A 13,322-nucleotide genomic window follows, 5' to 3' on the forward strand; every position below is an offset into this window, starting at 1 on the left:
ATCTAGCAAAAGTTCTTCTTACAGAGTAGTTTAGACTTGTTCTAGCCAGTCATGAATCAGTGGAGCCTGGAGGCTTCTTTTTATATTTGAAGTTTTGCGTTCCTGAAAGCTTGATGTTGTTTCCATAATATTCTTGCCTTTTTACTAATTATTATTTCCCACTGTGATTGCAAAGAGTTTCTAATTTAACAAAGTTGTGGTTTAAACTGAGGAGCCCATTCAGTCTTTGACTTTGGATGCACACATGTGTGTGATGTGTGTTCCAGTGGGAGGAGGCAAGGTGCTTAAATAAGCGGCACCCACAGATCACACTGTAACTTGAGAGGTGAGCTATAAATACCCCTAACCTTTCCTGTGTATCCCTGTTTGTGTGTGTGTGTTTGCTCAGAGCTTGATACAGGCTGCTTTGGCTGTTGGAGGACAATACGGCTTTGGGCACCAGGCCTGCCTGCTGCGACACTGTCAGTCTTAGCTTCAGAGGTTGATTTGGTACTGCCCAGAAATGCAGAGGACAGACTGTTGTTTTGATTTGAAGTGTTCTGCAGCTCAGCTCACCCCAGTTCAGCTTTAGAAAAAATGCCACAGCTAATAACATGTTTGTTGCGTTCGAGTGAATGCCAGATTTCCAGACTCCAACAGGTCTCTAAGGTTTGTTATGCTGTTGAAATCAGAGTTATGTAACTTTGAATTGTGTTGAGGCTTGTGGAGACTTCTGTAGGTTGGCTGTCGTGATCTTGGCTGTGTTCCTGAAGATCTTTGTAAGCATAATGTGATCTCTGAGGTTTCCAAATGAAGACCGCTAACATTTTTGTGCATGTTTAATGGAGTGGATTGGGTGTGTACTCTTTAGGGTAATGTGAGGGTGCTTATCTTTGCATGCTGTTAAGGGAATACTTTTTTTCTTGCATGTACAGTCAGTGACATGGCAACTAGCACAAGCTCTGTCAATGCTATACAGCAACATATTATTTATGTTAATCATGTAATGCAGAGCTTTTATTCTGCGCATTGGTTTAAGTCTATTAAAAACCTATTCCCTGGGTTGAGTCAGTCAGAGCCAGTTAATTCTTTCAGTGGTGACACCTCATCATCAAAGTAGGCCACCCATAAACCCTGCTGCATCTACTTTACATCACTGACTGAAAATAGAGAAAATGGCCTGCAGTAGTGCTCCAGATATTCTGCACTGATTTAAGAAGTCTGTCTGTATATTGAATAGTGAGAGAATAACACTAATGATTCTTTCTTCTTTTACTCTTTAAAGATTTCTGCAGTTCCAGCAGCAGCCCCCCTTTCCAGCCCATCCGCAGTCAGATCCCCATACCCACTGCACATGTCATGCCATCCACGGCCGGAGCCCCGGCCTCTAAGCCCCAATCATGTGTCCAGGAGGACTCTCTGTCTTCTGTTGAGGGTCACAGGTCTTCCTCTGGCTCCAGAACCCCAAGTGGCTCCACCTCAAAGTCTTCCTCTCTCTCCAAATCAGCGTCTTCACCCAACTTGGATGCTCAGGCTGGTGTGGGAGGTGATCCTGTAGGGCCAAAGCCAGACTGCCTGAGCCGCTATCGCAGCCTTATCAATGGGCTAGACCACTCACTTTTCCCCTCAGATCACACACGCGTGGATGAGGGCCAGAGGTTTGACACTCCTGCTGTGGAGCCTACGCTAAATCAGTCAGCCCTGTTGGGGGGGTTATGCCCCGATGTCAGACTCCGATTACAGACGACCGGGATTAGAGACGCCTCAGACTGTGTGTCTGAGGCCTACAGAGGAGGCATGGAGCACAGCTATAAGGTTCTGCCTGAAGCTAGGCCTGGGGTTCCCGGCATAGCCGAAACCAGTAATCAGAGGGGCAGTCAGCCTGGTGCGGCCGGATCCCCTGGAGTGTATGCAAACCCTCTCAGCCTGCAGACACAGGCTCTGCTGAGGGAGCATGCAGGCTCCAAAGGTTATGAGCCATTGCGGCAGGACAGATGTAGTGAAATGTCCAGCTGGCAGCAACAACAGCAACATAAGCAGCAACTGGAGAGTTTACGCCTGCAAGTGGAACAAATGCAGGTAAGCATTTATCCTAAGTAGAAAATTAAACCACACTAGAGGTAAAGATCATAGAACAGAGGGTAGCCATTGAATACATTTTTTTCACACTGGTGGCAAAACAAACTAGTCTTGGCTGCTTGAATAGAGTGAGATGGATTTTCTAAGGAAAACACCTTGATAAGGTACAGGCCATTGGAGTAGACATGTGGGGCAGTCGGTGTTTGTGGACATTGAAATCTGGCCAGTAGTTTGAAAAATAACGTTCCTCTAAACAAAGCCTGAAGCCATACAGACGCCTTGTCCTATTTTATAGCAGTATTTGTTAAGTCAATCAGCAAAATCAAAATCACGAGAACTTCAAAGGATTTGATGGTTTCTGTTTCTGTTTAAAAAAAGTTCATGTTAAATTCAGAAAATCCTGTGCTTGATCAACGCTTGTCACAGCTTCCCTTTTGCAGCCTGTAAAAAGATGTTGCACAACAGCTCTTTACCATTTCAGCAATGTTGTAAAAACATGTTTTCCCCCATAGCAGATGCTGACCACTCTGGAGTGACTGTTGCCACGTCCACATACTGTGTGGTGACACATGAATTGACACTTTAAGATAAAAACATTTTGTTTTGGGCGGAATATTAAAAAATCAGATTTGACCCAGGAGGGTTTTTATTGTATGAAGAAAAGAAACGTCTTGAAATATTTAGTCATGATGACTGTTTAACAATTAACAATTAGCTATAAGCTGTTATTTGAAGGGAGTATTCATTCATTCATTCATGGTGCTGTATGTATTCTTCAGGGCACCAGAATACACAGATATTTGGCAGTGCTTTCAGTGTGTGTTTGAAGAGAGACTTTAAATAGTCACTGAGGTGGAATTGCGTTGTGTCCTAAAGAGAGATTGGCAGTGCTCGACACTCATCAAGTTTTATTTCGCTTTTGTGATGTGTGCCATTTCAAACTGGCCATGTTATTATTGACAAAGTATCTGTTACTCTGTTGTCAGATGACTGTGGTATAAAAATAATTTCATCAGGTGTCAGGCTAAACGAGGCTAGCGGTAATTCCCGAGCTGTTTGCATTTTGTTTTGTGCAACTATTTTTGTGTTTCTGTTGACACCACGATTGCATGGACTACACCCTATCTATACTGTGCTGAGACAAAGTGTAAGCCTGTCAGCCGTACACGCAGTTTATTGATTTTCAGGGTTAAAATTGTACAGTTGTAAATCTTCGCATCTTTATCACCATTGCACATTTTCTCCACATGATGCAGCTTCAACTGTCACACGCTCGTTGTCTTTTTGTTACAGCTGATGAGTGCTGGAGTGGGACAGTACCCATCTTTGTACTCGACGCCCGTTCACTCAGAGTCTGGCAAGTGGGACGCTCTGGTCAAAGCCAGTGAGAGTCTGCTGAAGGAGAAGGAACTCATCATTGAGAGGCAAGTGTTTCTGATCATGTTACTGCTCCTGTAGGGACACTATGGAGGGGAGGGAAGCTTTGTAAGTAATTTAACATTGGAAGATAGATTTAGTATTTATGTTGTGTTTTGCCAGGGGCTGTAGAGCGCTTTTAACTGATTGTTTTTTCACAATGTTGCTAATTTATTGTTGTGTTGATGGTGATGGTTGGACTTGGTCGTGATGCAGACAAAAGCAACATATGGCCCAGTTAGAGCAGCGTCTGAGGGAAAGCGAGCTGCAAGTCCATGGAGCCCTCCTGGGCCGAGGAGCTTCTTATGGGGATATGTGTATGCTGCGGCTACAGGTTAGTGAAAACATGCATCAGTTTCCACAAACGACATTGAAAACCCTGCGTTATACTGTCGTCATCCTTACAAACAATTTCCACTCAAGAACCTTGATTGAAACTGTCGTATCACACGGTGGCTTTACAGGAGGCCCAGAGGGAGAATGTGTTCCTCAGGGCGCAGTTTACCGAGCGCACCGACTGTGTCGCCCTGGAAAAAGCGGAGGCAGAGCGCAGACTTGGGGCAGTCGAGGCTGAGACACGTCGATTAACTGACAGTCTGAAGGAAACCTGCGAGAGACATGCAGAGGAGATGAAGAAACAGGAAGAGAGGGTTTGTGCTTGCCGGACACATCTTCCTAACATATACACTGTAACATGAAACAATAGATCGCACTAAGAGTATATACTGAGGTATTACAAACGGTACACTTGGCTTCTATTTTAGTGGCCTTTATTGGTGGAGAATTGCATTGCATTTAAATGTCTGTACTTTGTTCATGTTGGTAATGAAGAGAAGCGGTTTCCTGCTTCCTGCCACTACAGTTCCAGATGGCTGAAATTATAGAAACAAAACACTGTACAGGAAACTGTTCTCTCCTCAGAGATGCTGAGATGCTGTTGATAAAATCCCTGTTAAGCTCAGTACATAAATAGATGCTACATGCTACCTGTAACTGTAGGTTCAACAAGTTCACTCACTCTTTTTCCTAGAGAAGGATGAAAGAAAGGTGCTACAGCGGCCTCTCTGGGGCCAACATGTGATGGTGTTTGTAGGAACAGCTTTCACACGTTCTCGCTTTGAGTGAGTCATGAATGGGTGTAGCACCTCTTACTTGTTACTTACCACATTTGCCTATGTGTGCAGATTCGCAGTCGAGACAAGCACATCAACAACCTGAAGAAGAAGTGTCAGAAGGAGTCTGAGCTGAAGAGAGAGAACCAGCAGCGTATTGAGACTCTGGAGCGCTATCTAGCTGACCTGCCCACCTTGGAGGACTACCAGAGCCAGAACAAGCAGGTTAGGACAGTTCTGCTTAACTTTCATCAATTCTTACGGGGTCTCCTGATTGACTGACTAGGGTCAAAGTGTGTAAATCATTAAACCTGGATGTGTTTTTTGCATCAGCTTCTAGAGGCTGAACAGCAGGTGGCTCAGCTACAAGAGAAGGTACGAGAGTTGGAGGTCTGTTTGGAGACGACGCGCTCACAACTGCGGGAAAAAGACGCACAGCTGGAAGATCAGAAACGCAGGGAGAGAGACCTGCTGACCACCATTACTGAGTATGTTCACACACAGCCCGACAACACAAAGTGCCATCTTCTCAGTGGGAGTGTTAATTCAAACGGTAATAACTGCATAATCTGTGTTATGTGTTTTTTATTTTTGTCTTCATCAGTATGCAGCAGCGGGTACAGCAGGGCCTGGAGGACGGGGCCAGACTGCCTTCCCTGGATATCGAGAGGCTCAGAGGAGAGAACAGCGCTCTGAGAGAGGAGCAGCAGAGACTCAAAAAGGTCTGTTGTTGTTTGTCTCTTTAAAAGCTCATCTGGGTACTTGAAATACTCATGGGACAGCTTTTGTTTGATATTCCTCGGCCTGCTTTTATTCATGAAGTACAGTATGTGTACAAGGAAATGAATGAATCCCTATGACCTGTTTGTCAATAAAGTCATTATGTCCCTTCTTGCTTCACTTGTACAGACCTAGCAGCTCCAAAACACCAGGACAACAAGTGAAGTGGTTGAAATTGACCTCTCCCATATTAGCATGGGAATCTAATTGTAGTTTTACGGTGTATATGCTTGAACCCAAATGACTTCAGCTTCAAAAAGTTGATGTGAGTGAGCTTAGAGGAAGTGTGTGTTCAGTTAAGTTTGAAGTGTTCATTTCTCTGGAAGTAAGTTTCAGTATGTCGTGGTTAAAGCATGTAGCAGCAACTGTCCATCAAAGGGTAAAAACACTTTCAATATTTGTTAGTCTGGTTTGTCATTGTTTTTTGAGCGTGGCTACTGGTTTTTTTTTTTTTTTTTAAATGTCTCTGTAATGTTTGCCATGCTTGCTGTGTGCTTAACCTGCAAAGTAAATGCCTCGGGTCATGAACACACACACACACACACACACACACACACACACACACACACACACACACACACACACACACATACACGTTATTCCCATAAAACTTAGGTCACAACCTCCCAGTCCTCCAGAACAGGGAAGTCAAAGAGTGACATAATTTGACATCAAAATTATAAAACAGTAGGAGTTGATTTTTGCATTCCGTCCACATAGAAAGTTTTTGTTTTAAAGCTCAATTCTTCTCTTTGCAGGTCATTGAGAAGCAGCACCGAATGATGGAACAGCTTGGCTCCCAGATCCAGGTGTTTGTCTCGTCACAATGAGTCTAAATGATTTGTGCAGTTACTGTGCTGTTTATTTGTGAGACATTAATTGTTTGTGTCTGCAGGCTTTGGAGGAGCAGATATCTCAGGAAGAGAGCACCTCTCAGGCTCTCAGAGAAGAGGTGTTGGCCAAAGAGCAGAATGCATTAGAGCTCCACACAGCCATGAAGGAGGTAAGATTAAAAAAAAATGATCCTGGTTCTTTGTATGGTATGCAGAGAACCCATGAACCCTTTATATACATGATCAGGTTTATTATTAATGCCTGACACTTTGACTGGATAATGTTGACGCTGACTACTGTGTTTCAGCTGTCGGCGCAGAACCAGGAACTGATGGAGCAGAATCTGACCCTGCAGGAGCAAATGAGTGATCCAGAGCAGAGGGGCACTGGCCAGGCCTCCTCGGCCCTGCAGCCAGCTGGGGCTCGTCTCACACAGAGGCTACATGTAGAGATCGCTTCCTGCCTCAGTGACCTGCGCTCCCTGTGCAGCATTCTGACCCAGAGAGCCCAGGGACAAGACCCCAACCTCTCCCTGCTGCTTGGTCTCACAGGTAAGCACTTGGATTCTACTCCCTCTCTTGCTGATAAAAGAGCTAAGGTACCTCTCTTTCAATGTGATCAGGGGGGGGAAATTGGACAACATGAATCAGAGTCATGTTTTGTTTTTCCAGCGCCCCCACCAGTGGCAGAGCAGGGCGAGGACTGGATGAATCCAGAGGTGCTGCAGAAGAAGCTGGTTGAAGCTCAGCAGCTCCGTCGAGACGTTGAGGAGCTACGCAATGTAATCCTGGACCGTTACGCTCAGGATATGGGAGAAAACTGCATCACCCAATAACCGTGCTGCCCAGATGGTGGAAGAAACTTGCGAAAGCCCCCCTTCACGTCCTGAAGCCTCTAAAACGGGCTTGTCTTTCAGTTACTGAATGTCAGAAAGAGGACTCGTTTTAATTTTCTGAAAATGAGGACAGAGGAAAGCCCAAATGGTTTAGGTTCTCCTTCTTTCAACTGACTGTATGTCGTTTCTCAAGCCACCTGCCTCTAGCTCAGACCCCCACATCCCCCCGGTGAGTTCATCTATTTAAGTCCAAGGGCTAACAGGAAATAACTTACCTCTAATACTTGATACTTAAGCATTGTGTGTGTGTGTTTTTTTAATAATGATGACATGATACTGTCAGTTACCAAACAGTCTTATACTTTTTGTTCCACTTTAGTGGATAACTATTTGTGTAGAAGTCCCACAAATATAATTTATTTAAATCTTAATTTCCCTCTCAAGGGGAATTATTTAAGAAGTGGTTGACAATCAACTGAAAATATTTTAATCTTAACTCCTCTTTTAACTGAATTCACAAGGAAATGTTACTAACATGCCATTATTTAAAATGGCGAACACTGTAACAAACTCTGCTGTGAGGTATAAGACTTCTGAAGGATTTAATACCAAATCAGCTTCTCAACACCAACAGGCCTCCAACAGTTTTATTACCAAAGAAACTCTGGTCGAAGCAGTTGTGCAAGGCTGTGAATGTTTGTGAGCGCTTCTCTCAGCTGCAGGCCTTGTTCTGAATGAATACCAACATGTGCCTTTCTGTCACGTTTGCAACCCACGATGCTAATTCATTTTTAGACCAACCACAAAGGGCTGTTTGCAGCTGACTCTTCCAATATGACCTTTCTCTCAGTGTAGGATAGTCAATACATTCCCTGACTCTGAATGTAGCAGATAACTTTGGGCCACATCACAGAGCTTGTGGAGGCCCCTACACTGTTTTTGTTGCTGGTAGATAAAGTAAGTTAGTTGAAACTTTTCTTTTCTTTTCTGTCTGTGTGATGTTTGTAGGTGAATAACTTCACAGTATACTGTACTTTTCAGGTTGACGATAGCTGACTCGTATTTGACAGAGTGGTTAACTGTTAAACGTTATGACTGAGAAACAGTATTAATCTTCAGTATTATTTATTTTTTTGTCTGCTTTGACAACTCAGTGGGTCCTCCTCATGTGTTGCTGTAACAATGTGCTAATGTGTTTGAGCAAACCTGGCATCCACAATGTGTAAAGGTCCCATGAAGTGGCTTTTAAATAGTCCTTTTCTCCTGTGGTTTGATGTGTTATATAAGATGTCGGGGCTGGGTTTTAATGTCGAGAGGGACATGATTGGCGGCAGTGGTTGAGGAAGAAGAGGGACGTGTTTTAATTCCACGTGATGTTGATGGGAGGGGTTGGCTGGATCACCCCTAAATCTCCAATCACTTTGTACTGGATGGAGTTTTATATTTGAGTGCAGGATAAGCCATTTAAAAAAAAAAAAACATGACACTTTACAGGAAGAGAAAGGGATTTTAATATAAAAATATGCAAATTATACAGAACAACACACACAAGCCATTTTTCATTTCATGGGACCTTTTTTAAAAACTCAAGTAGCACAAGGTTTATCTGTGGAAAGCCAGGCTCCGCATGCCTTAACATCTCAAGTGTTTTTGCAAAAGGGAAAAAGATGTTTATATTTTCATACTTTTGTCCTTGTTTGTATTTGCATATTTTAGAAATAAAGATTTTCAACATTTTGTTTTGTTTTAATTTTTTTTGAATATCAATTGATTTCATTTTGATTGATTTTTAACTGCAGTATTTTCATCCCCTCTGTGCACAAAGCCATGAGTACCAGCTTTCTATAGCTACAGGTGCACCGATTCGATATGCCCATATCGGCCGTGATACTTGTCTTATTAAGCGGATCGGGTATCAACCATGACATGATTGAGCCACATAAAATACTCTTTGTTAGTGTCATAAAGTTTAGTGTTTCTGCTATCGGTTACATTCATTCAGTCACGGTGGACCACCAACTCAGTTTTTAGAGGCCTCATGTTACGTAACATAAAAATGATGCCAGAGAAAAGGTTGGATATGTGCATCTATATCTGTAACATTAACAGGAGTTTCTATAACTCAAGCGTGAAGATCTCAGTGGGCCTTTTTCACAGCAGACATCTCCACGTCACAGTAGAAAAACAGGTGTAAATAAAATTAATGATGACTGAATACCATTCAGTTTCAGGGTCCTGGCATTGTGCTTGCTCACTGTCACGAAGTCATAGTTTACTGGGACTCTTGACTAGAACAGAGCCATCATTGTTATTAATAACACCTGGGCTTTTGCTATTATGACAAGTCAAAATGCCTGCTGTGAAAAAGGCTCATTTAAAAGAAGAAATCCCTTTCAAGTCACCCATTAACCATTTTAGTTTCTTTTATTGACTTCAGTCAGTGAATGAGGCTGTGGCCTCTTTCGCAGCAGCAGAGTAGTGTTAGTCGTGAGCCCACATGATTGGAGCGTCTGGCAGTCGTCATCGTAGCAGCACTGGGGGTATGTGCTGATGATGTCGTAACCAGGGAGACCACCCTCTCTGTAATCCAAAAAATACAAGCAACCAGCATCACACGTTGTAAAAGACAGTAGATTGTCAGTGCAGGAGGATGTGGTCTCACCTGTGTTTGTCCAGATGCTGTCGCAGGCAGCCGATGGTCTCTGAGAAGCACATTTTCAATACGTAAGTATGATTCCCATCTTCTGACTTCACCTTGAGTGTGATAACATCACGGGTAGACGAGGGCCGGCCAGCGCTGGATGTCTGCAGTCTGTACGGCAACAATTCAAACACACATGACTTAATAATAAAGGCTCAGACTGGTCTGAGACTCCTTTAGGAGGTCACAGATCTAAATCCTAGACCCCGTCACAAGCTAACGAGTGCTGGCTGTCAGTGATGACCTGCCCTATTTTTCAGACCACTGCATAAAGTAATCTCCACAATCTTGACAATCCTAACCCACATCAGCATTTTAATCGGCCTTTACATCATGTACAGTGGTGTGTTCTTGGATCTAGTAATTCCTTTAACCCCATAAACCCTGTTTTTCCTTGTAGCTTCTACATAGTTGTAAAGCTACATAATGATGTGACAACATCATATATACAGTACATCTTGTATCTTACACTGACTGATTTATTAAACCCAAGATGCAACATTTTTTGAGGCCATACCTTTTCGTAGATATTGTAGATCTGTGCATCATTTTATAGTTTACCCAAAATTCATCCTGACATATTTAGTATCTTTAGAAATGTTGGAATATCCTCTACAAACACATTTCTATGGATTTGAACAAATGCTTGTCTGGGTGACAGTTTGTAATGGTAAACTGGTAAATCAGTTGATTGTGTATCAGTGTGCTCACATAATGGATGCCAACATTTTGAATACCTCTCTTTCATGGCTTGCAGTGCCGGTGTGTCGATGAGGATCACAGAGCTGCTGCTCTGGGCATCAGATGAACCCTAATGAAAGTACTTGTTAGATAATGAGCAAACTGTGGTGAGTGTACGTTCAGCATAAGCACAGACAGGCACTAATAGTGGAATAAAGTGGATCTTCTTTGCTTCTGCTCACCTGCAGGGTAGACCTCAGCGAGTCCCTGATATCAATCACACGACCAGCCTTTACTACCACCTTTGGTAACCTGTTCAGGAACTGGTCCATGCTCAGCTTCTTACCTGTGGACAGGAGAAAACATGACAACGACAGTGAACACTGAGGATTTCCGCCTCAGGTGCAGCCTTTGAGAGTGTCAGTGTGATGTTTGTGGGACAGACCAGGAAACAGAGAGCCAACAGCCTTTGATGATTCATCTTTCCCCCCACGTACGGCTTGTCCTTCGCCAGGAAATTTATCCCACGGTAGCCTGAAGATAAATTCCTCATCTCGCCTGTCATGAACCTGCACGAAAAAATTATGAAAAGTAGCAAAGTTGCACATTTACACATTCGCTCACAGACAAGCAGAAACAAACCTCAAAAGGAACACCATCTGGAAATCTGTCTTGAATCTCTGATGGAAAGTACCCTTCCATCAGATCTCGCATGCACTCCTGCAAAGACCCAAAAAAAGAGGATTTGAACCACCAAAGAATCCAGTTTAAAGTAGTAAATCATTTCCTGTGCATATTTACTAAGCTAACCTGGGTGCTGTGCTCCTCATAAGAGCGGAAAGGACCATCAAACATGACAATCCCGTTGCTGTAGAGACTCAGTTGAATGGGATCCTTTTTTGCCAACTGTGCCCCTGTGGCTGTGGATTGTACAAAACACTCTCCCTCGCCTGCGAGAACGTTCAGTTCCTTGATCCTCTGCAGCACGAGGTCAAAGTTCATGTGGAAGGTCCTGACCACCGAGGCGTCTGCACAGGAAAGATACCCAGCGTGTTGGGAATCACTTTAGGTGGAAGATACGGTTTTTAGGGAAAGCTTGAAGGCTGTAAAGAAGACAGATGGAAGATGGAAACTACCTGGCTGCCAGAGGCCTCTCTCGAAGTTACGTGGCTGCTCTCTTTCAGCTGAGTCGCCGCCCTCCCCGTCTCCCACCCAAATCAAACCATAGTCATTTAGAAAGATCTGCAAGATAGGGATCAGCAGCATTCAGCATGGTGTAAATCACAATATAAACACATGAATCTCAAGCATTATTAAATCAACTTACCTCCATTTCACACACTTGATTCTGCAGCTGTTGGCACCTTCTTTCAAGATTGTCTCTGCCTCTCAGATCATGGGTGCTCAGATCTAAATCCACACACAGGTAAGACATAGCCACAATCAAACCCCTTTATCTAGAAGTATATGGGGAATATCAAACTCAGGTCTGTAGATGTTACCTGATTCTTTCAGTTTTTCCTCCAAGACTGAAATCCTTTTATCCTATGGAATTTAAAGTGAGAGTTTGACATGTTTTGGTGTCTGTCACCACAATTTCTCTGTTCATTCGGAGGAGGTGTGTGTGTTCACCTTGTGCTCGATCTCCTGTGCTTGGCTCCTCACTGTTTTCTCCAGCAGGGTCACCCGCTGCATCATTGCAGACATTAGCTCAAAGTCGCTCGGTGCAGCACCTGAATATCAGAGTGTTTAAGAACGTAAAAACATCCTTGAAAAATCTAAGTAAAAAACAATCAATGCCTACAGTGTGATTACATTTAGGCTTAGATGTTCAGTGTGATAAACTATAGATAAACAACAGATAAAAGAAGACATAGTTGGCTTTGGAATAAAAAACTTTGTAGTAACTTATACCTTTCTTTAATGGGGCTTTTGACTTGGAAGTGGAGGCAGGATTGGCTGCAGTGTGAGAGGTCATGGAAGGATGTGGATCAGAGGATTCATCCTCATCAGCCAATGCTGCCTTAAATTCTGAAAACAAAAAAAAGACAAAACACAAAACTATGAAACACTATCAAAAACAGGGATTTAAAAAGAGAACATATTCACCTGATACGGGGAGCAAAAAATCATTAGTTGTAGCTTTACATGTTGTTAAAAATTACCTCCACCTCAACCAACAACTGTAAAATGCTGTTTACACTTAAAGCGTGAATAATAATAATCTAATGATATAATATATAACACAGGGGCCATTTTTCTACATTGAGTACTTTTACTTGTAATACTTCAAGTACATTTTCCTGATATACTTTCAATGCAGGACTTTTACTTGTAATGCAGTATTTTTACACTGTGGTATTAGTACTTTGACTTAAGTTAAGGATCTGAATACCTCAGTTCAGTGTCACACCTTTATGTTTAGTATAAGATTTGACAAGCAACATACCTTTCAACATATTCCTCCTGAAAGGCACTTTCTGTCTGCCCCTGCAGGTCAAACACAATTGAATGTGCAAGTTATGTTTCCTGCACAGTAAAGTTAGCACATATATTGGGATATTTCCCAGGGAGTGTGAACCTACCATCGCTCGCTCAGAGGGCCCTGCAGAGGAGCGCGCCTCGTTTTCTTCAGCATCGACAAAGGTGAGCTCATTTTACCTGAGCCAAAGATAAAGATAAATATCCCGTACCGGTGCGACTATAGGTCAGTTCAGAGGGACCTCCCGAGTTTCTTTCAGTTTGTTTGGAGTCTGTTGCCATTAGCAACGCAGGAGTGTTATGATACCTGGATGGTCCCTGTTTCATCCGCAGGAGGTCGCTGTTTCCGTCACTGTCTGTCTGTCACTTGGCATGTGTGTGTGTAAACTTCCCATTCTGCTTTTTCATGACTAACCTGTGACAA

General features: G+C 43.1%; 2 protein-coding genes across 2 annotated transcripts; one reads left to right on the plus strand and one right to left on the minus strand.

Moving 5' to 3' along the window:
* Positions 1 to 1,968: 1,968 nt before the first annotated feature.
* On the plus strand, positions 1,969 to 7,282 carry cep85 (centrosomal protein 85). The gene is made up of 11 exons (XM_070912207.1): positions 1,969 to 2,058; positions 3,352 to 3,482; positions 3,691 to 3,808; positions 3,939 to 4,124; positions 4,659 to 4,811; positions 4,920 to 5,074; positions 5,191 to 5,308; positions 6,125 to 6,175; positions 6,262 to 6,369; positions 6,508 to 6,751; positions 6,884 to 7,282. Exons 1-11 carry the CDS (start codon positions 1,984 to 1,986, stop codon positions 7,033 to 7,035), a joined length of 1,491 nt encoding a protein of 496 aa, XP_070768308.1. The 5' UTR covers positions 1,969 to 1,983; the 3' UTR covers positions 7,036 to 7,282.
* Positions 7,283 to 9,449: 2,167 nt separating this feature from the next.
* On the minus strand, positions 9,450 to 13,073 carry ubxn11 (UBX domain protein 11). Its single transcript, XM_070911888.1, has 14 exons — positions 13,003 to 13,073; positions 12,867 to 12,907; positions 12,332 to 12,448; positions 12,050 to 12,150; positions 11,920 to 11,962; positions 11,745 to 11,827; positions 11,554 to 11,659; positions 11,228 to 11,445; positions 11,060 to 11,137; positions 10,863 to 10,986; positions 10,660 to 10,763; positions 10,474 to 10,547; positions 9,698 to 9,847; positions 9,450 to 9,615 (listed from the first exon to the last, which is right to left on the minus strand). The coding sequence occupies exons 1-14, from the start codon at positions 13,071 to 13,073 to the stop codon at positions 9,450 to 9,452; spliced, it is 1,476 nt and encodes a 491-aa protein (XP_070767989.1).
* Between the last annotated feature and the right edge of the window lie 249 nt (positions 13,074 to 13,322).

The sequence above is a fragment of the Enoplosus armatus genome, chromosome 9 (assembly GCF_043641665.1).
Source record: "Enoplosus armatus isolate fEnoArm2 chromosome 9, fEnoArm2.hap1, whole genome shotgun sequence".
In the NCBI taxonomy this organism is placed as follows: Eukaryota; Metazoa; Chordata; class Actinopteri; order Centrarchiformes; family Enoplosidae; genus Enoplosus; species Enoplosus armatus.